General features: G+C 36.1%; 3 protein-coding genes across 5 annotated transcripts in view; 2 read left to right on the top strand and 1 right to left on the bottom strand.

The window, feature by feature from the left end:
• The window catches only part of Inr-2 (insulin-like receptor-like), a 38,958-nt gene extending 29,797 nt beyond the window's left edge, over window positions 1-9,161 (top strand). For both annotated transcript variants that reach the window (XM_070295096.1, XM_070295097.1), the window contains exons 3-12: window positions 528-702; window positions 826-1,072; window positions 2,841-2,946; window positions 3,296-4,690; window positions 5,411-5,703; window positions 6,011-6,391; window positions 6,612-7,147; window positions 7,230-7,722; window positions 7,799-8,043; window positions 8,158-9,161. In XM_070295096.1, coding sequence (XP_070151197.1) covers window positions 528-702; window positions 826-1,072; window positions 2,841-2,946; window positions 3,296-4,690; window positions 5,411-5,703; window positions 6,011-6,391; window positions 6,612-7,147; window positions 7,230-7,722; window positions 7,799-8,043; window positions 8,158-8,806 — 4,520 coding nt within the window. In that variant the 3' untranslated portion in view covers window positions 8,807-9,161. The remainder of the gene's footprint in view (window positions 1-527; window positions 703-825; window positions 1,073-2,840; window positions 2,947-3,295; window positions 4,691-5,410; window positions 5,704-6,010; window positions 6,392-6,611; window positions 7,148-7,229; window positions 7,723-7,798; window positions 8,044-8,157) is intronic.
• Window positions 9,162-17,432: 8,271 nt separating this feature from the next.
• Crtc (CREB-regulated transcription coactivator) overlaps window positions 17,433-21,938 on the bottom strand; it is a 38,196-nt gene continuing 33,690 nt past the window's right edge. The window contains exon 14 of one of the 2 annotated variants that reach the window (XM_070295098.1): window positions 17,433-21,567. In XM_070295098.1, coding sequence (XP_070151199.1) covers window positions 21,459-21,567 — 109 coding nt within the window. In that variant the 3' untranslated portion in view covers window positions 17,433-21,458. The remainder of the gene's footprint in view (window positions 21,568-21,938) is intronic. The other variant, XM_070295099.1, reaches the window with a different exon arrangement.
• On the top strand, window positions 17,714-20,189 carry LOC138932875 (caldesmon). Its single transcript, XM_070295121.1, has 3 exons — window positions 17,714-17,844; window positions 18,013-19,414; window positions 19,714-20,189. Exons 1-3 carry the CDS (start codon window positions 17,750-17,752, stop codon window positions 19,945-19,947), a joined length of 1,731 nt encoding a protein of 576 aa, XP_070151222.1. The 5' UTR covers window positions 17,714-17,749; the 3' UTR covers window positions 19,948-20,189.

The following is a 21,938-nucleotide window of genomic DNA, read 5'->3' as shown; positions in this document are numbered from 1 at the left end:
TCATATTCGTCTACAGATTCACAGTTTCAAGATCACGACATTTGCATCTAAAAATTTCACGTGTTACCCTTGACGCGGGATATATTGTAAATACACGGTTTTGTATAAATGTATAAATATGTAAATGAAAGATTGAAAAAATGTAAATTATGTAAATCATAAGTAAGTAACCGTCGACGAGAGAGATTCAATGCATCACTTATTAGTTTAGGTCGTTTGCATTCAAAAGAATTTTTCAGCTAAAAAGAAATCATGTATTTAAAGCTAAAGGGGATGTTAATTGTTTTAAGAATAAAATGCATTCGTGTTTTTGCTAGAAAATAAAACAAATAGTTACGCAAATGAATAAATAAATATGAGGAAGTATTATGTAATATGTAAATAATAAATAAACGATTATCTGGAGATAAGAGATGTAATATAAACGCGATGTGTTTATTGACTCGAGTTATATAGTGTATATAGTGTATATCTGTTACATTATTAACTCTGTTACGATATGATTTCGCCTCTCTTCTCTATTGCAGTGTGCCAAAGTATAGACATAAGAAATAGCGTGGATCAATTCTCAAAATTGGATGGATGCCGGGTGGTCGAGGGCTTCGTACAAATTCTCCTGATCGACCGGGCGGAGCATTCGGCCTATAACAATCTCAGCTTCCCCGATCTCGTCGAGATCACAGGATACCTTATTTTATACAGGTACAGCTTTCTTATCATAAGTATTTAAGAGACGAAGCATTGTCTTTTCGTAAGTTAAATCAGATTTACAGACTTCTTTATCAGCGTAAATTTATCCTTAATCTCGCTCGCTCGTGTTTCCAGAGTAAGCGGATTAAGGAGCGTCGGTCGTCTGTTTCCCAACTTGACGGTCATTCGCGGGCATTCTCTTTTCATTAACTATGCCCTCGTGGCATTCGAGATGATGCATCTTCAGGAAATCGGTCTTCATTCTCTGACCAACATCCTACGCGGATCCGTGCGATTTGAGAAGAATCCGACGCTCTGCTACGTCGATACCATCGACTGGGACATCATCGCCAAAGCTGGCAAAGGGGAGCACGTTATATCGGTAAGCTTCTTTTTTTATCTATGACGTAACGCCTGAACTGGAACATGGAATTCTTCACGTAGGAAATCAACGGCTTAAATGAATCTATTTAAAACCGGGAATAATCCTTTATTTTCGCTCAACGTGAATTCGATTTTACTCTATTCTATATTTTACGTTGTACTTGCACGAGTGAACGAGTTGACCGACATTTAGCGAGAGTTTTCGCGCCGCGAAGCGAAACGATGCGGCGCAATATCTCTTATCGGCGAATTGTTAAGGAGCAAGAAATCCGAAACGGAAGCGGATGAGAATTACTTCTTCATTCGCTTCTTACAACGGGTTGTGGCAGAAACGCGAGTTAATGAAGTCACGACGCGATTATTCGCGATGAAACGATATGAATATAAAGGGTGTCTCATATAGGGGCAGGATATGCTACCGTATCGATGTTACCGTATTCCTCGTAAAAAATAAACATTTATTTCCTTTGGAAAAATATCCAGAAATACATTATTTTCGAGATCTCTCGAATTTCATTTCTTAATATGTCAATACAGTGCTCTTGCTGTTTCTCGATTCTTCGTGTAAATAATTTCGAGTGCAAACATTTTTTAGTAATTATGTTATAATTACTAAAAATATGTTATAATTAGACTTGATATATTCACATATTTATAATGTACTTTTATAACGAAGAAATTTTATCCGAATCGACGTAAAATAAATTCTTTTAGCGAATTATGGTTTCTGACTCTGATGTAAACAGAATAGTTGCAATTTTTTATTTCTTCTTATTACATATTCCGTATTTAATTACTATAGAGTAGTTTGCGAGGAATATTTCGATCTTTGTAATATAAGAATGGCATGGAAAATGAAATATTCTCGAAAACGATATATTTCTGGAAATTTTGACAAAGGAAAACATAATTAGGAGGTAGCATTCTATCTACATCGGATATCCCGTATGTCTCCCAAAGCGATTAAATCACCGTACTGTGCTGCAGTAAAACCATATAACGAGTACGTATTTACATCCGAATTACACATACGAATAATTTGATAAGAGTCTCGGTTGTTTACAAGTTTTCATTTACCTTGAAGTAATTAAGAGTTGGTACACTGCGGTTTTCGATTAGTCTTCGTATGCGCAACAGTCCTATAGGAAACGTATCGTTGTAAGAAACGACAATGGCACAGGCACATCGAATACGAGTCTTTCGCAATGTGTTTTTCGACCTTCGTATCGATATAACCGACAGTGTTAGAGTCCTGATGGTTTCTCTCTACGCGTACTTAATTCCGTACACAACAGCGGAAGAACCTTTTAAGCTCTGCTTCAAAAAAAATGTAACGCATCTTATTTTTTTCTTGAGAGAGGAAACAAGATATTAAATTTTATTTTTTGATTAGTTTTTACATCCGTCGCTCGAAAATAATTTCTATAGAAAGAGATTGAGCACGGAAACAAAATAATAACACGAAAGTAATTGATTAAAATTTTGATAATGTAAAAAAGAAAAAGAAAGGTAATGCTTCAGGATTCCGGCATACTTTTCGAATTAATGCAAGAATCAAAAAGTTTATAGCTTTTATAGTTATAAACTTTATGAACATTCTTGCTTTTACATTGGGTTTGAAACTTTCCGCAATTGTGTAGTGAGTATACGAGAAAGCGTCGGGAGAGCGTCGTTAAATAAATGTTAAAACCAAATCTCGAGGGAAATCACCGTGGAAATTACATGCGCGAATTGCTGTTAGTGAACTCGGCGTAATTTGTTTGCAGGGCAACAAAATAACGAACGGTTGTCCAATATGCGACAAAAGTTGCCCATCAAGGCAGACAAAACCCGACGAGACCCTGTGTTGGAATCGACAACACTGCCAACGAGGTAAATTATTATATTTATTATTGCAACTAACAATAAATGATTTTATTTGCAATATACTTTTGTCGTATATCACTGATCTCTATCGAATCATTGCAAACATTGCAGCGAAAAACGGTAAATTTATTTTCCATTTTTTTCGATTTGAGAGAGAATTCTAATTAGAATCTTATCTAAATTCAATATATGTATCGAATTTTTTTAAAAATATTGTTCGGGTTCGATTAAAAAGACTTTTGAAAGCCGATAATTCCTTTTTGTAATTTAACATGTAATTAATGAGAGAGAGAGAAGCGAGATTAGATATAGCTTTTGATTTTTAAAACGCCTTTATTTAAATTTATCTCTGCAGTATGCCACGCAAAATGCGGGGACAACGCTTGCAATGTCGACACGGGAGAATGCTGTCATTCGTCATGTTTGGGTGGATGCACGGGACCGACGATCAACAATTGTACCGTCTGCAGAAATGTGATGATCGCCGGCAAGGAGTGTCAGAACCGTTGTCCGAGCGGCAGTTACGAGTTCATGAATCGACGTTGCGTCAGCGAGCAGGAGTGCTGGCTAATGCTGAAGCCGCGCGAATCGTTGGACACTGTCAAGTTAAATCCGTACAAGCCGTTCAACGGCACCTGCGTGATGGAATGTCCGGCCGGCTACATGGAATACGAAAACGAGGAAAAGACTAAGAATCTGTCCTGCCGAAAGTGCAAAGGTCCGTGTTTGAAGGAGTGTTCCGGAGCGAACGTGGACAGCATCGCGTCGGCGCAAAAGTTGCGCGGGTGCACGCATATCGCGGGTAGCCTCGAGATACAGATACGCGGCGGCAAGAACATTGTAAAGGAGCTCGAGGACAATCTGAGCACGATCGAAGAAATAGACGGCTATCTGAAAGTCATCCGTAGCTTCCCGCTGATATCTCTCAACTTTTTAAAGAATCTGCGCGTGATACACGGCAATACGCTCGAGAACAACAAGTACAGTCTCGCGGTGCTCGACAATCAGAATCTTCAAGAGCTCTGGGACTGGAGCACGCATCCGAATATCACCATCAAGTCGTCGCAAGGCTCTCCTAAGGTCTTTTTTCATTTCAATCCGAAATTGTGCATGTACAAAATTGACATGCTGCGAGATAAGGCGAAATTGGACAATTTCACCGAGCACGATGTGGCGATCAACAGCAATGGAGACAAGGTCGCGTGCAATGTCACCGAATTGAAGACCAAGGTCACAAAGAAGACATCTAGGGGTGCCATTATCGAGTGGGAACCTTTTTTACATCATGACTACCGGTCCCTTTTGAATTACGTTGTTTATTTCATCGAAGCGCCATATCAAAATGTGACGATGTACGACGGTCGTGATGCTTGCGGTGGCGACGGTTGGCGGGTGGAGGACGTTTCCGCCGAGAGCGCAACGGCACAGTCCCATAACGGCACGCAGCAATCGTTAGCTCACATACTCACTCTACTGAAACCATATACTCAATACGCTTACTACGTAAAGACTTACACCATAGCCACCGAGGAATCGGGCGCGCAAAGCAAGGTCATGTATTTTACGACACTGCCGGACGCGCCTAGCTCACCTAGGGCTCTGTCGATCTGGAGTAATTCAAGCAGCGAGCTGGTTATGTCTTGGTTTCCGCCGCTTCATAAAAACGGGAATCTAACGCATTATCGGATCATTGGCCGTTGGGAGCCCGATGACCCGAATTTCATCGATCAGAGAAACTACTGCGATGAACGTAATTCAAAAGCCGCTCTATTCTTTGCGATATAATGATATTATAGAAAATGCTATAAGAAGTCAAATATAGTGTGTCTTAAAGTCAAACGATCAAATTTTGTCAATATATTCTATTAGTAGAAACAATAAAGATACTTTATAAATAGGGGTCCGAAAACGTTTTATTATTATCATATTACATTAAAAAATACATTAGAAAATATGTTCGCCATTCATTATTTACATTTTCCGTTTCTAATGCATGCTTGACTTTGTTGACAGATCGAATTTAACATCCTATATAAAGTTCATGTCTATCTTGCTTTAATTTAGTGAATGACGAAGTAATCTCGATAAGTTCTTGTCGCGAATTTATTCTTATGATACATTTTTGCTTTTTATGATACATTTTTACTGCAGATAAAAATCGAGTTAGGATAAAAAATATAGCTAGAATGAACAGATTAGATAAATAACGCAGATTATTATGTATCAAGAGTGAATCCGCTGTTGTCTTTATATTTAATATTTTTATTGTAACTTTTTAATAAGAAACATTTTTGGACTAATGTTTATATAACATTTTTTTTTTAATTTTTACATAGGATACACTGTGGCAAAATTTGATTGTTTAACTTTGGTGTATCTTGTATTTATGAAAAAGAAGTACAATTATTATAGACGCTATACACGTTTTGCTTACTGCACTGCATACAGAAATGACTTTTATTTTTTACAGCCATGTCGTTGCCCGAGAAGAAACCGATGTCTGTCATAGCGGAGGAAGAAAGAAAACGTGCCGAGGAAGAGAAGGAATTGGTGAAATCACCCGAGACTACTTCATGCGGTTGTGCAGATCGAGAAACGGCGGATCAGTCGATGCGTGAAAAGGAAGTTTCCAGTTCGATCGCCTTCGAGAACGCGTTGCACAATCAGGTTTATGTAAAACGGATAAACGCGCGTAGAAGACGCGACATCAAGAGCGAAATGTCGATGGCGGAATTGGCCAAAGATTCTAGTCACGATCAACAGGTAAGATTAACAAACTTTTAGATTTACTTTCAAGGCTTGAATTCACTGTTACTTATACAAATAAATATAAAAATACAATAAAATAAATTATATACATATTGAATTTATATTTGGTAAAAGCATTTCTCGAAGACTATTATTACTATATTTCGTATAAAACGATATGAAAATCAATAAAATTCGGTAGAAATAGCGGTAAAAATATCAGTAGAAAGTAAATTAGGAAATACTAATATATGATTGGCTACGTTTAATAATTACATTGTACATTTTTGTATAAAATCGAATACGATTTTTGTATGTTTAGGACAAGGAAGGTACTAATGATAAAATGGAAAATGGCACGTACATAATATTCGAGCGATTGATATCGAGTACAAATCTTAGTGTCGTGATGAAAAACCTGCGGCACTTCGCCGCATACAACATCGAGGTTCAAGCTTGCAGAGAACGAGTTGAAAACGAGGATGTATTGAAGAGGAATAATTGCTCAACGAAGAGCATGAAAACTTATCGTACATTAGCTATGGAGAGCGCGGATAATATTCCACCAAACACTTTCAAGCTGAGTATTTCTGGCGGAAATAACAGTCTCACTATGGTTATGTTATATTGGGACGAGCCGCCTCAACCTAATGGTCTAATCATCACGTACCAGATAGAGTACAAAAGAGTAGATATAAAAAATGTGAGTGATATATCTTTTAGTTTTTATTATCAACTAAACAAAAATGTTGCAAGCGACATATGTGTATTGAGAGAGAGAAAGAGAGGAGATAATTTAATTTAAAAAAGTTTATTTTGAATGGAAATTGCTAATTATAATTTATATAAAATATGACTTATATATATATTTGCATATATGCTGCTGTCATCTAAATACAGTCTTTCTTTTCTATATTGTACAGATAAAAACAACGGTGGTGTGCATCACAAGACGCGATTTCACCAACGCAGGTAATTCGTATATCTTGAAAGATCTTCCTGCTGGGAATTACTCTGTGAAAGTTCGAGCTACGAGTTTAGCTGGATATGGCGCATACACTGAAGTGAAATATTTTTATATAGAAGAATACGGCATGCTGAATACATTCTGGATTTTCTTCTCATTAATATTAGCCCTTGTTGTGCTACCGAGTTCTCTGGTCATATTGTACGTATTTAAAAGAAGATCGTTGCAGAATATGCAGAGTATGAAAATTATTGCGACGGTGAATCCAGAATACGTGAGCACAGGTTACGTGCCGGACGAGTGGGAAATGCCCCGAAAGAAAATACAGTTAATACGTGAATTAGGGAATGGTTCTTTTGGCATGGTATATGAGGGATTGGCCAAAGATGTCGTCAAAGATGAACTGGAAGCACGATGCGCTGTGAAAACTGTAAACGAAAACGCAACCGACCGTGAACGGATAGAGTTTCTTAACGAAGCTTCCGTCATGAAGTAAGAAGGATTAATTGCTTCTTTAATTGAATATATTATTATTTTCTTTGACTCAGTTGATTTATATCTTTCTCTATTGAAGGGCTTTCAACACCCATCATGTGGTCAAATTGCTGGGTGTAGTGTCGCAAGGCCAACCTCCATTGGTAGTTATGGAATTGATGGTTAACGGTGATCTAAAGACATATTTGAGAAGTCACCGACCGGATGTTTGCGAAAATTCTAAACAACCACCGACATTGAGAGATATCTTGCAAATGGCAGTCGAAATTGCAGACGGCATGTCTTATCTCGCAGCGAAGAAATTTGTTCATAGAGATCTGGCTGCTCGTAATTGCATGGTAGCCGAAGATCTTACCGTGAAGATCGGTGACTTTGGCATGACGAGAGATATATATGAAACTGATTACTATAGAAAAGGATCCAAGGGGCTTTTGCCTGTTAGATGGATGGCGCCAGAAAGTTTAAAAGACGGCGTATTCACCAGTTTCTCCGACGTTTGGAGCTACGGAGTTGTTCTATGGGAAATGGTGACATTAGCTTCACAACCATATCAAGGCTTGTCAAATGATCAGGTGAATATGAATTCTCTTCAACAAAAATATTCTTTTCTTATTAGATACATTTTTCTAAATTATTATAATGTTCTAGGTACTGCGTTATGTAATTGAAGGAGGGGTCATGGAACGACCAGAAAATTGTCCCGATTCATTATACAGTTTGATGAGACGTACCTGGAATCATAGAGCCACAAGAAGACCTACATTTATAGACATTGAAACGCTGTTATTGCAAGACGTTCATATAGAAGACTTTGAAAATTTTAGCTTTTACCACAGCCCAGAGGGAACCGAAGCCCGAAATCAAAATATTTCACATTCACCGCAAAATGATCAGTAAGAATAGCTTAATCTTTTGCAGAATCATTTAACAATTTGCTTAGCATGCTTTGTTACGTATTGTAGATATATACAAGTGTATATATATAATTTCATTAATTTTTTAAACAGAGATTTAGAAATGGTTGCTCTACAAAACTTACGGGATGAAGAAATTGAGAGAGGAGAAGATTCGCCATTGCGTCAAGATTTTGGTGACTTTGCAAGTTTTGAACCTTGCAGTATTAAAAATAACTTGAGTCCTCGATACGGAACGGATTCTTACGGTGAAACATCTACTTCCAATTTCCATGACATGAATTCTTCAAAAGTACCTAAAGCTGGGTTCGACGAATTTGTTGGCGTCTCTGGAGATTCACTCGTATCTAGTAAGGACACGTTGAATTCGCCTTTTGTGGAAGGCAGCCTTAAATCAGTCAGAAGCTCGCCTTTTATATATAAGAAAAGTACATCCCGCAGTAACATAAGTCAAGGTTCTCTAGCAAAGTCTGGGAGTCCGCAAAGTTTAATCAAGCAAAGTTTTCTCGACAGTCCAAATGTGACTAAGTCTCGGGGCGATCCTGATTATGAAAATCGGTGTCCCGAAACCGTGTCAACTTTTGAAAAGAGGGGGATTACTCCATCGCATGTAGAATTTCCATCTGTGGATGTTATGAACATTCAGATTAACGGTGACAAAAAAGAGAGCAAATGCACGAGCGATTACGCGAACAAATCGGGAACATTGAATAATGGTTATATCGGTAACACGGCTACGTAGCTTCAATGATATCCCTCGACGTTATCAGACGCTAAAATTACATATGACAAATATGCGCAATTATATCCTTGGTGAGAATCGATACAAGTATTTCAACAAAAAGGCAGTGTCTATGCCAAATTTATGAGTGTAGTTTTGAAAGAATCGCATTGAGCAGCGTTTTGTATACATGAGAAAAAGATGCTAGTATGTTCTAGACTAACGAAGTTATAAGTATATATTTTAAATGTTTAGATATGTAACTAAGAATTGCAGGTCCTAGATGCAGACAAGTGGAGTTTCCTTATACGGGTGTTACCATGTCTTAATTCCGTCTCTCTAAATGTAATTAATATCGCTACGCGTGTACAGCTAATTACATATATATATATATATATATATGTATGTATGTATGTATGTATGTATGTATGTATGTATGTATGTATGCATGTATATGTATATGTATGTGTGTATGTGTGTGTGTGTGTGTGTGTGTATATATATATATATATATATATATATATATATATATATATATATATATATATATATATTGTTACGCTGCAATGCATGTTGGAAATGAGCAGCGAATATATTTATATCAGATACTGTCTTTTTGAAGTTATCGCAGTAGTGTATGTTAGTATAAAAAGATTTTGCTTATTAAAGACACCGTTATTGTGGAGTTACAAACAGCTGCGATTTAAAAGCTAGAAACCGTCTCTTCTTGAAATTGGACCATACTATTGAGAAACACACAGATATATACAGTTGACAACATGATATTTGCTAATAAGGATATGACAGCCTCTCTCTCTCTCTCTCTCTCTCTCTCTCTCTCTCTCTCTCTCTCTCTCTCTCTCTCTCTCTCTCTCTCTCTCTCTCTCTCTCTCTCTTTCCTCATTAAATATCTAGCATGTAAATGTATGTTCAATTAAGCAGGTTAATTATTTGTGTTATAGATTTTCTGTTTAATTTTCAAAGTCGCAAAATACACTACTTCCACTGTAAGTAATAGTACATTTGTACAGTATTGACTTATTTTTCTGAATTTATAAGAAATGTAATATAAACTAAAGTGACAAATAGGTCGAGTACCGCGTTGGTAAGATATATTTTGTTAACAGCAAAGAGATTACATTTTATAAATTTTGAAATTACGCGTAATCGCCACTGCACAATTTTAGGTTTCAAACTCGTATATAGTAGTACAGATTCGATATTTGTTGGAAGATATGTGTGTAGAGAAGATGATTCAGAATGATAGTGTATCTATCGATTTGGCAAATATATATTACATCGCGTTCCTCTAATTTATAAATTTCTATTATATTTATGTATTCTATATACATCGTGTTAATGTTTTTGACTTTATTGTATCAGTTGAAGTCTAATAATTCTGAATTTATCAATTTCTCTGATTATGGTAAGAGAATTAAAGAGTAAGAATTTTTTCAAATTGAGAGTAGTTTTCAATAGCGAATGTTTGATTGGTTTTGCGGTAAAGTTTGCAAAGAATTTGTAGTCCCTATTATAACTATTTTAATCTTTTACAATTATGGCAAAATTTTAGAGGAAAACAATTAATGCATTTAAATCTTTGTATATTCGGTACGGATATTATTGAATTTAAATATTTTTTTTAAACTATCATGATGAAATGTGTTATGTTAACGATATTAATTTTTAATGAACGGCGCTCTACTCTCGTTTCTCTTATTTTGTATATCTAAACAATTTAGCGAATGTAGAGATTCAGAAAAGCATGAAACAAAACTGTACTGTATGTTTGAAAAATTTTAGAGTCCATCAAGTCATAGATCGTACTTGACAATGCAAAAGAAATCTATTTATCTATTTTGATGTAACTTTCACCGAATTTAAATAATTTGAATAGCAACAGAGCAATAAGTAACTTTGTCGAAACATGTTTTGTATCGTCATTGTCCTTCACTTTCTGAAATTTTTCTTGTATATGTACATAATGTGACTTTGTGTCTATATATCAGTTATGTGTTCTATTTCGTGGAGCTGACACATGAAATTCTCCGCATTGCCTCCGTAATATCTTCCAAGAAGCGCATCTCACTACCAATATAGATATCACTATCTCGATATTCCTTAAAAAGCTTCATCGTGCAATTTTATAGTCATGAGTCTACCAGAGAGTCTCCATATATCTCGTGCAATAGGATCGTCCACGCTATTTATGCTCCATATAAGCGCGACTAGTAGTCTATGGTGCCGCCAATATACAGAATACTGCGTCATTCCACGAAATATGCTATGAAATTCCGAAATGTACACCATATTTTTTGATTAGAGACGAGAGAACGTAGACTGTCCTAGTGAGCCCAATGAGAAACAAGATTGATGACGGACGAGAAAATTGAAATGTAATCATTATTGTAATCGCAAGATAAATAATAGCGAACGAATCCTAACATGAATGAGCTAAAAAGAAAGAGTTATTATACGAGCAACGCAACGCAATGCAGTTGAGTCTATAGACATAACGAGCCTCTAACACAAGACTGATTAGTTAATCCCACTATTACATCTGTAATCTCTCTTAATAAGTTAAAGGTGCAAAACAAAATGGTAGAAGTTCCACGTCGTTCCATATCTGCAAACATCTTCCTTTTTGTTGGTTTATTTTGTTTATCTTTTTTTTTTCCTTTTTTTTCCTTTTTTTCATCTACTTTAAAGCGTATTGAAAATTCACTTCGAGATTTATTAGTGCGATCCGCGGTTGTTTCATTCTTTATAACATCGCGCACTTGGTGCATTATTTGTCGCTTTGGTTCGGCGGCTTATCGGAGTGTGTGCATAGAATAATATACGGGATATCTCCGAAGCTATTGCATCATTTTTCGTTATAAATTTTCCAACGAATTTGTATATGTGATTTAGATCTCTCTGTTTGATACGATCTAAAACAAAGAGTGGGATATCGTGTTTCCTTGGAATTACTTAATATTTCCAATATTATTTGCTTATCCAATAAATCGCAAAACAGATTTCTAATTAAAATGAGACGAACAAGCCTTTATCATCTATATTTATTATTTTATTTTCCTAAATTTTATTTTATTATTTAAATATAATTTTCTTTCAAACTTTCATGGAAGTTATTGCTACAAAAAAAATTGAATCCAAACTTGAGAAATATTGCATTAGTTTCGAGATAATCTGTATATCAATATCCCTAAAGTACCAGTGATCTAATAACAAATACCTAATACAAGTGTAACGTTCTATATAATATCACACTTTGAATAAAAATCGCGATATCGCGCAAAGATTGTACGAGCCCAAGATAATACCGGAAAGATGAGAAAAAAAATATGTAATACAGGAAAAATATGCGAAAAGGCGCAAACTTTTGTAAGATCGTAGTTGTTGATTTAGTTTCTCGGTCTCCTTTTTGGGGAGAGGAGTATCTCTTTCCGAATTGTCTGCCTTTCTTCTTTGTCAAACGAAAAAATTCTGTTTGCTATCAAAATGTGCCAAGGTGAGCGATTAGACATTTGTTTTTATTGCCGTTATTGATATTCCGATCAATAATATATCGATTGTACGTCTTAACTTTTGACCGAATAATCGAAAACATTATGATCGCGTATCTTGAAGCTTTGCGCCATGACGAGCCTTTTTTTATCTCTCCGACGATTTTGTTTGACAAATATAGATATAATCCATTTCTGTCGTTTAAAAAGAACTGGAATTCTTTTTGAAATCAAAATATTTCAGTGCGCGAACTTTCAGAACGAAAGGTGAGAAATAATCAAGGTACATACAATTAAACTGAATTCTCCCGAAATTAAGGAACACGATTAATGACAGATATGCCGATCGGCCGATGTATCGTAATAATAAACCTCGCTCGTATTCTGAAGTATTTAGTGTAATAACGAAATAAACAAGTTAATGCTTAGACTATGTAATATGTAAGTATCATAAGATCGACACGAAATGTTTCCTATATGGCCGCGAGCCTCCGTCTATTGTACGAATCGGCGCGCGATTGCTAATTTTAGGCCTACTACAGCGTGATAGTTCTGTAATATGTATATTAGAATAATCTCTCTGGGGATTAAGGTAGTACATAAGTATCTCTCTGGAGATTGTGTGTAATTATTACATTAAATGCAGAGAGAAATGTGTGCCTGTCGTCGCGTATATTGATCGATTTAATGAATGTGCGATTCGAATATATATATATAGTAAAGATTTAAAGATGTGGCCATGAAAAATAGATCAATGTACATCTACACCAACGAAGGAATCGAGAAAAATATCGGGTATAACGAATATCTAATTTTTTGTTTGTCGTAAAAATTAAGCGAAGCGCCCTGACCCCGATCGTGTATAATTAAAAGGTTCTCATCCACTGATCTTAGACTGACAGTAACTACTCATACTAAACATCGAGAAGCATAGAAATACTCCTCTTATCTTGATCCGAGTGTATTTAATTTATTTTTATTTATCCTGTAAGAAAATAATGGACAAATTTAGCGCAGTAGTAGCTCGAGACGTTATTAATTAGTTGATATTTGATGCATTTTCTGCACTTTAGGAAATATACAAACGATTCAATTCCTTTTGCAACTGATATCATGACCGTTATATTTTGAAATCGTTATCAACATCTCATGTATATAGAATGTCGATTCTGGGAGATATGTCGATTTTATATTTAAAAAAATATTTTGAGTTTTTATAACGCGCCCAATATTCTGTTATGCTATAATTCTTTTCGTACGGATAAATTTTTACCATCTATATTTAATAAAAGGATTTTTCACATATATGATAAAAAAAACTCGCGAGATTTCTTCTCCCATTATATCGCGACAATAATGATTGAAATTAATATTTCACGTGCCGATTCTATTTTTAGAACTTTTCCTATTAATCTTAAATTCTGATTCTGTTCAGTTCCTATCGCGCACATTATACTATGTTTACACGCAATTAACGGATAAGATCTCTGATATTATATTATATTCTAATATATTATACCAACTATTTATGTTCCGTTATGCTATTATTCAGTCCATTTACTATTTTTCATTTTTTACAAAATAAATTACTCAATTACATAAACTGCTCAATATTAGATTGCTCAAGTTCTGTAACGATCTAACATCTAACAGTAAGATAGTACCATCCTGACATAAAATGAATAATTATGGATCATACATTAATATTGCATTACATAAAAATATAGGAAATCGCGGAATCCTTTTGTTTCGAATTATTTAACGAAATATTGTGTGCTATTTTACATATTTCGTACAATTTTATTTTTCTACAGCAATAAACCTTCAATAAATTTAGACCACGTTGACAAAGTAAAAAGATGCATTTGAAGCTGATTCCAACTTTAACAAACTTGGACTGTATCGCGCGTGTTGAGTTATTCAAAATAAAATGCACTTGCTCTTTCGTTTGCTGTTTAGATTTTTTAGAGACTAATCCTCATTTCACAATTTATCTTATTTTTATGGTCGAGCAAGATATCTTTATTTATGAAATTAGCACATATATCGCTCTTATTTTGTAATTAATTACGCTTTTATAAATTGAAATTTATTCTAAATTATTTGCAAAATCACCAACGTATTTTTTTCTGTATATATCCTTAGATTGCGCTAAGACGTGCTTTTTTTAATTATATGGAAATATGGAATATATATGAAAAAATATAACATATTCAAAGTTTTATTTATATTTATACATACTTTTTACGATGTACATTAAGAAAATATTCACAAGAGAGCGAACTTGTTTAATCTGTCAATATTACATAAGATTGGATGCTCATACGAAAGTTTGTTACTACATGATATGATAGTCAGAAAATTCTTGATATATCAAAAACATAATGTACAGTTTATATATATATATATATATATATATACTAGATGTTTAGAATAATTACCATTGCGTGTAAAATATTTCTATGAATTTTTTTGCGCAGATTTTTGAGTTTAATCATTGAAATGTATTATTTTACACCTTGACAGTTTATAATTATCACAATGATCAATTGTTTGCCAAGATTTAAAAAACGAGATATCTTTTATACGCGTTGCCGCAAAATTTTTTCTTTTTTCATTAGAATTACGCACACTTTAGCATAGATGTAATAGTGTTCAATCGTTCCTATCAAATATCGATATAGTTTTCTTTTTTTCTTTTTTTTCTTAAACTGTTATACACGGCAGCTGATATTTACAGTTAATTATAATATACGTTTTCCGTGCCTATCCGCGTAGCTGCCACTCGCATAATATTTAATTATCTAAATAAATACATATATTTTATCGCTTCGCGCATAACACACACGCTATATTATAAAGATTTATTTTCAACAATTAGTATACACAATAGAACGACAAGTTGAAGGCTATTTTGTTCGTTCAAATGATAATATAATAAACGATTATTGCTGCCTTACGTCAGATCGCTATAAAATGTACTACTTGGCGTTGACATTCAACGAAAGCTCAAACGATTAATTTGCGAAAATATAGTGAAAAGTGAAGTTTCATCTTGTTAATTTACGATCAGCTGTGATACAGATGTGCAAAGAGGATAAATTGAAAACTTTTCATTTCCGTTAGACTTCTCGCGCGCATCGATTCAACCTCTCGATATTTGTAAATAATAACGCTTCGCTTAATTTTTTAGCGAACATGCGCAAATTTTACTCGACACATATATATATATATATTTTTTTATTTTGGGGCTAGAAGTGTGTGTGCGTGGATGAGTGTGAGAAAGTTTGATGAACGTAAGTGTGTTTATAATACATTAAAAATAAGACGCATCGATGCATATTACTCAAGATAAGAAGCGTATGCATTTGTACACAGCAGAGCTTCTCAACAAAGATCGCGAATGTGTAAAATACTTGTCGTCTCGTCGTCTTCACCACAAGATTAATGCCGAAGAATATCTTATCGTTGATATACAATATATCGAACTCTGTAGAGCGTCGAATGTGTATGCCGGTCCCTTTCGGGTCAATGATCATAGTCATCAGATACGGATTTATCAGTTTCCGATGCAGCGCGTTAATTAATCACCCTGCAAAAGGGCGAAGGAGGATACTAGATCAAAGAGATTATCCTAATCGCATAATTGTGCGATGAATACACAACCGCAACGATGTACGAATCGTTCGGCGCACGACGAAGCGATGTTACGATCCAGTTTTGAAATGATACAAATTTTATAACACGCACGCGAGAGAAAGAATTAATTAATATATTTACAATTAATATTATTTAATGTAAAGCCAGACATCGAGAGATTAGAGATCGATTTTAACAGGACGGTTTTCGAAACTCCCGGACTCGCGCATTTCATCGTTCTCATGTTTTTGCGCAAAGCGACTCGTACATCTCCGCGATTATTTGAAAAATGCATTTAAATATTACGCGCACCACAAGACGAGAGGCAAACTATTTTCTTACAGATTCTTTCGAGTGATGAGCACAAATGTCAGTGTATTTTCCCTCTTGAGTTTATACAAAACAAACTGCCACTGCCGTGACGAAAGAGAATCCTCCGAGAATAAGTAGAAGAGAAAATAAAAACAAAAAAAAGATACGCTATATGAATAAAACATAAACACCCCCTTTCCCCGCTTCGAGACATCAATATCTCGGAATTGAATCCTCGTCTCGCGAGATACGCGTTGATCTTTCGTTATTCTCGCTTCTACGCGACGCGCGGCGTGTATCGCTTGTGTACTCGTATAAGTTTGCGCGTCGCCGTCACAGCGTTATTGTCGAGAATAATTTCGCGAGCGATTTTCTGTACGGTGTACGGTACCGTAATAGCATAGCGAATTATTATAGCGTTTTTTAGCGAAAGCACTAATGCGATTTTAGCGAGGCGTTGTTTCTCTCTAGATTGATTAGAGATAATTTTTATTCGGCTATACTATATATACATATACAATATATATGTACGTATGTATGTATGTATGTATAGCGCGATGAGAGATGTGACCTCTGTTTTTATTAAAATAAGTTACAACCGCGAATATGTATATGCGGATGTAAACGATAATAAAGCGCGTTAGTTGCAGAACGACGCGAATGCACGAGCACGTGTCTCGGAGTCAGTGACAAGGAGCTGACCTGATCCCGTAAGGCTCCGCGCACTGCAGATAATCGTAATTGTAATTTTTAATTTTTAATTTCGTCACCGAGATATAGGAAAACCCCCGGGCGGGGGCGTCGATCCCTGTATATCTTTCTCCTCTTCCCTCCCTTCGAATATATTAACGCGTCTCTTGCCCGGGACGATATCCGATTATCTCATTAAAAATTGTATTTACTATTATATATAATTATACGATACACACATGCGCGCTGTACGCAGAGGAAGAAACAGATTTTATTTACCAAATACCAGTTTTTTAATAAAAATCTTTTTGTGAAAGAAAAATATCGGAGTCGCTATTTTATATCTCGTCACCGTACAAATCATATCCGACGAGCTTGTAACAAATTTACGATAGCATATATATATCTATATATATATATAAATAATTAAAACGGTAAGATAATTAATACTACGAGTTATACATTGTTATGCGATATAAATAATAACTCGCATTAATTATCTTACCGTTGTAATTATTTATGCCACTGTAAATTTGCGCATTGTAATGTATCCAACCAATTGTTATTAAAATTGCCTGTTTTTAATTAGTAGAAGGAACTGTTTCAAGTGGACCGTTATACAAATCAACGATCCGTAACATAAAAACACAATCGCAAATAATCGCATTCGATACGATAGCTCGTCCTTCATAATTTCATGATAATTTGACTTGACACAACTTTGGCAAAGAAGCATGACGTTTACTTTCTTGATTATCTCCGTGTAATCGAGACGCTCCACTTTCGCGATGAACTGCAAGAGTTCTTATGCAGTATGAGAAATCGATTATACTATTATATTTGCATCTTCGTCTTGCTCGTGATATTACGACCGATTTCTCACGCGAAGCTCGTCGACGATACTCGCAGGTACTGACAGTACGTGATTTTTCTTAAACCATTCCTGCGGTATCCGTCTATTCTCGCGCGATCGCTTGATCGTGGGTTCGACGATTTTTTCCGCTTCTTTCTATCATCCTCTTCGCAGATGAAATATTCGATAGATTTTACGTCGCTTAGGAGATTACGCCTTTCCAGAACGAAACGAGAGATATCCGTTGCCGAAGCGTCACAACCGCAAGGAAACGCCGACTACGAGAGAGAGGTAAACTTGGAGCGCGAGGAAAGGAATAATGGTGATCTTGAAAAGGACGATACGTATCACCTAGAGAAACGTAAGATCTCGAAGAGATCCGCAAATCCCGATGTTCAACAATCAAACGCCGAAAAATCTATCGATCCTATAACTAATCAGCTCAGTTTGAACGAAGAATCAGATTATGCGGAGGAAGAGGCAGGCGAAGAGATGGCGAGACAAGAAAACGATAAAGACGTAGAGACGAGCGATCTCAAGCGTTTACCCCGTGACGTCAATGTCGAGAAATATACCGATCAAGACGAGAGATCAAGTCTGTACGACGACTACGAGACGAAGGACGTCGCGAAGCGTGGTGTCCTGGATGGTCCAGGGGATTATGAGGAAGTGGAGGACGATTCACCTGGGATATTGGATGATACGGTCGCGTTGGAGGAACGAGACCAAGGAGAGAGGAGAGAAACACGAGAGAATGACTCTCGAGTGAAGAGAGATCAAGCGCTTTCGGAAACGTTTGATAAATCCGAACCGAGTTATCCAACGAAGCTGGAAGAGCCGAAGATCGCGGAGAATCCTTTAACGGATAAAATTTCTCGTGTTGAATCGTCGAAAAACTTTAATCGACAAGCCTTAGCGTCCGGTGATTTAGCATCCGAGATCAAAGAATCCGGATTGAACGAGATGATTCCAAGGTCGAGCGGTTCCACCGAGAATAAGGAACCGACGAGTATAATTACTTTGTCCAACGAAGACGAGTCGAGCGCGGAATACGGGAAACGTGTGGAGAAGGAGATTCAACGGAAGATCGATTCGATCAAGGAGGAGATCAAACGTGACATCGAGGCGCAGCAGCGAATAAGGGATGTCGAGGAAAACAATGCCAAGTTCGATGAGTTGCGAGATCAAGAAGAGGATGAGGAGAGACAGAGCTTTGAGGGTGAACCGATCGAAAAGCGTCAGATAAAGAGATCGATACGAGAAATCGACGCTGTTTCTTTCTCGAAGAGAGACGATAAGAAACGCTGCTTAAAGGAAGAAGGACGTGATAAGCTTCAACGTCGGTCCAGCGATATCAGCCGGCCGGATACTTTGATAGAAAGCGAAAATCTGAAGAAACGATTCGCGATTAATCGTGATAAATTCTCCGGAGGACAAGTTCCTTCGGAGAGGCTTCTCAAAAAGAAACGCGAGCGCGTCAGGCAAACTTTTCTGGTAAACAATGATCGGACAAGGAGTAGTAGACGTTCGAGAAGTTACGCATCGCCATCTGATCGGATGGCCGCCAGACCGGAAAATGAATTATCCACGGATTTCAATTCTTATCACCATGCGGACGATGGAATGGTAAGGCTCAGCGAAAATCGAGTAATTATTTCCGCGAAATAATTCAGATATATAATATAATTATGCATTATTAAAAATTAGTATATTATACTGCACATCTTTATCTTAGAAATAATCTCAAAATATTTTATACCGGTACAATAGAAAAAAATGTAATGATTCTACACAAAAAAATAAGTCAAAAATTCGGAACAAATTTTATTCTACATTTTTGAGATTTAAATTTTTAATTAGGATTATATTTATACGAGATATTTTCTATATATATATATAATAAATGACACGAAACTATATCGCAGCTACAAGCATCTTCGTCCGCCGGCGAAGATGAGAGCAACGACGGAGAACAGAGTCCTATAGTAGATCATTCGAATTTCTTGGCGTCTCTTACTGGGAGTTCGCAGGAATTGAGTCCGCGGTTAGCAAGAGAGTACAAAGAGGCTTTCGGTGGATTGCAGAGTGAGCCTGGCGGTGCTCTCGCTAGATTCAAGAGGATCAAACGCGTACTTGGCGGTCCTGATACGAAAATTTAAATTTTATCTCTCATAGAGGATAAAATGGAACGAACCACTCTTTCTCTTCGGGATGAGAATATTTCCGTGAAATGAGATTATCGCGAAAGATACAACGTGTAACTTTCCAAACTTCTATCGTCGCGCCGTAACGAAGGACTAAGTAGGAATATAAGACATATATAGATCTTTTTTACGAAACAAAATATTTATAGATCTTTACGAGAGAGCAGAATGATGCATTTGTAATTAGAGAAAGGCTATAGATTATAATATAGGGTATAATGTCATTAATCACGAGACACTCGGAGAGATTGCGAGTCGATTTAATTAAGTAGCCTAAATGAACGAGATATATATATATATATATATATATAAATCCTTGACAAAAGTGAATAACTATGTTATCTACCGCTCTAAATTACTTATAAATTTTTTTTTCTTTACGCCGGCCGTGTGTGTAACACGTCAAAAGATATAAAACGAGTTTTGAATTGCTTCTCTCTTCGGACGCTTCTCTTATATAATCTTAAAATATATTACAAGCTATTTAAAAAACATCTCGCAAAGTAAACTGCACAATCTCGCTAACATTACTCGCGCGCGCGATTGCATACGCTTTGCGTACGCGCGCGCGTGTCGTTCCTCCGGTAATTATTCATTTAGCTTTATTTCGATAAATTTTAATTTATTAACAGACAATAAAATTCGAATCAATCAATCGATCATTTCCTCCGCGCGCACACAATAGTACATGCTAGAGAAACATTATGTACAACAGTCATTCATCGATCGTCGGAAGGCGTTCACTTATCAATTATCGCCATAGATTAATTCGAGAACCTGAAGAACGCGATACTTTAGAAACGCAGCGCACATAAGTCGACTGACTAAGTAAGTATAATGAAAGTTGCACCAGCAAAGAGAAGATATTAATATTTCAGTGTTGGAATAACCGAAAGATTTGGGATAGAAAGGCAAAGATTTATCATAAACGTTCGATACATTCTATGAATATTTGTCTCTCTCTCCGCTTTCAAGTCGTATAATTATATCGTTTGTCATAATTCTAAGATATTAATGCATAACATAATGCAAGAAACGGATCGATAATATTCCATCTTTTTATTTCGTAAGAAAAAGTGCGCATGTATAAGCGAATAATCGTCGCGTTCTCCTGGTTGCCTTCCAGCAAACACAAAGTAACAGTAACATAACATTAATATTATAATTTCCCACTCAACAACGTAACTGTTACGTACAAGACATGTTATATTGCAGTTATATTGTTGAACGGGAAATTATAACATTGATCTTATATTACTGTTACTTTGTGTTTACTGGGCTCTTATTGTTAGCGTCGATCGAGATAAAGAGAGAGAGAGAGAGAGAGAGAGAGAGAGAGAGGTATCTAGGCAAAAGACACAGACGCTTCGTAGACGTTCAAGATTTAATTAATAAACGTTATTACGATTAAACACGAAGAAGACACATAAATCGTTAATCGTCTTTGTTTTTTTCTTGTTGTGCGCTTACATATTATGGACGCCGGAAACAGGGATGTGATGCACGCCAAATGATGCCCGATGATCCCTGAACCATACGCAATTTGCCTCTCTCCCGTTCCGCATAATCGTTCTACTTTACAACAATATAAAACAGTTATTTACATCGACGGCTAGAAGGATTCGAAAACGATGAGAATGTCGAGGGAAAACTTAGAGAGTCTAAAGATTTTCCTCGTCTCAATGGGTGTGCGTGTGACACGTCCGTGTGAAAATGAGCGTGTACGTCTCTTTGTCGAGTGGTCTTTTCGCGAGGCATCATTGCGAACTGAAAGGAAGATATATCCAAATGACGTGGAAATCGAAACGAGATGATCCTCGCGAGAATGAAGTCTACATCTTTCCGAATGAAATCAATGTGTCGTCAAATGTATATATCGTTTGATCACACTTGATTAATCGACTTATATTTAACATCGTGACTTTATAGAGACGATATTTTTTTCG

Source organism: Polyergus mexicanus, unplaced genomic scaffold, assembly GCF_030449975.1.
Source record: "Polyergus mexicanus isolate NDT 795.1 unplaced genomic scaffold, iyPolMexi1.0 SCAF_4, whole genome shotgun sequence".
NCBI lineage: Eukaryota > Metazoa > Arthropoda > Insecta > Hymenoptera > Formicidae > Polyergus > Polyergus mexicanus.
Note: the sequence above shows the minus strand (reverse complement) of the source record. Positions and strands in the feature narration are given on the sequence as shown.

Coding starts and splice junctions, on each gene's coding strand:
- LOC138932875 (XM_070295121.1), top strand. CDS start 17,750: ATGAGAAATCGATTATACTATTATATTTGCATCTTCGTCTTGCTCGTG. Junction 17,845..18,012: donor CTCGTCGACGATACTCGCAG/GTACTGACAGTA, acceptor ACGCCTTTCCAG/AACGAAACGAGAGATATCCG. Junction 19,415..19,713: donor ACCATGCGGACGATGGAATG/GTAAGGCTCAGC, acceptor ACTATATCGCAG/CTACAAGCATCTTCGTCCGC.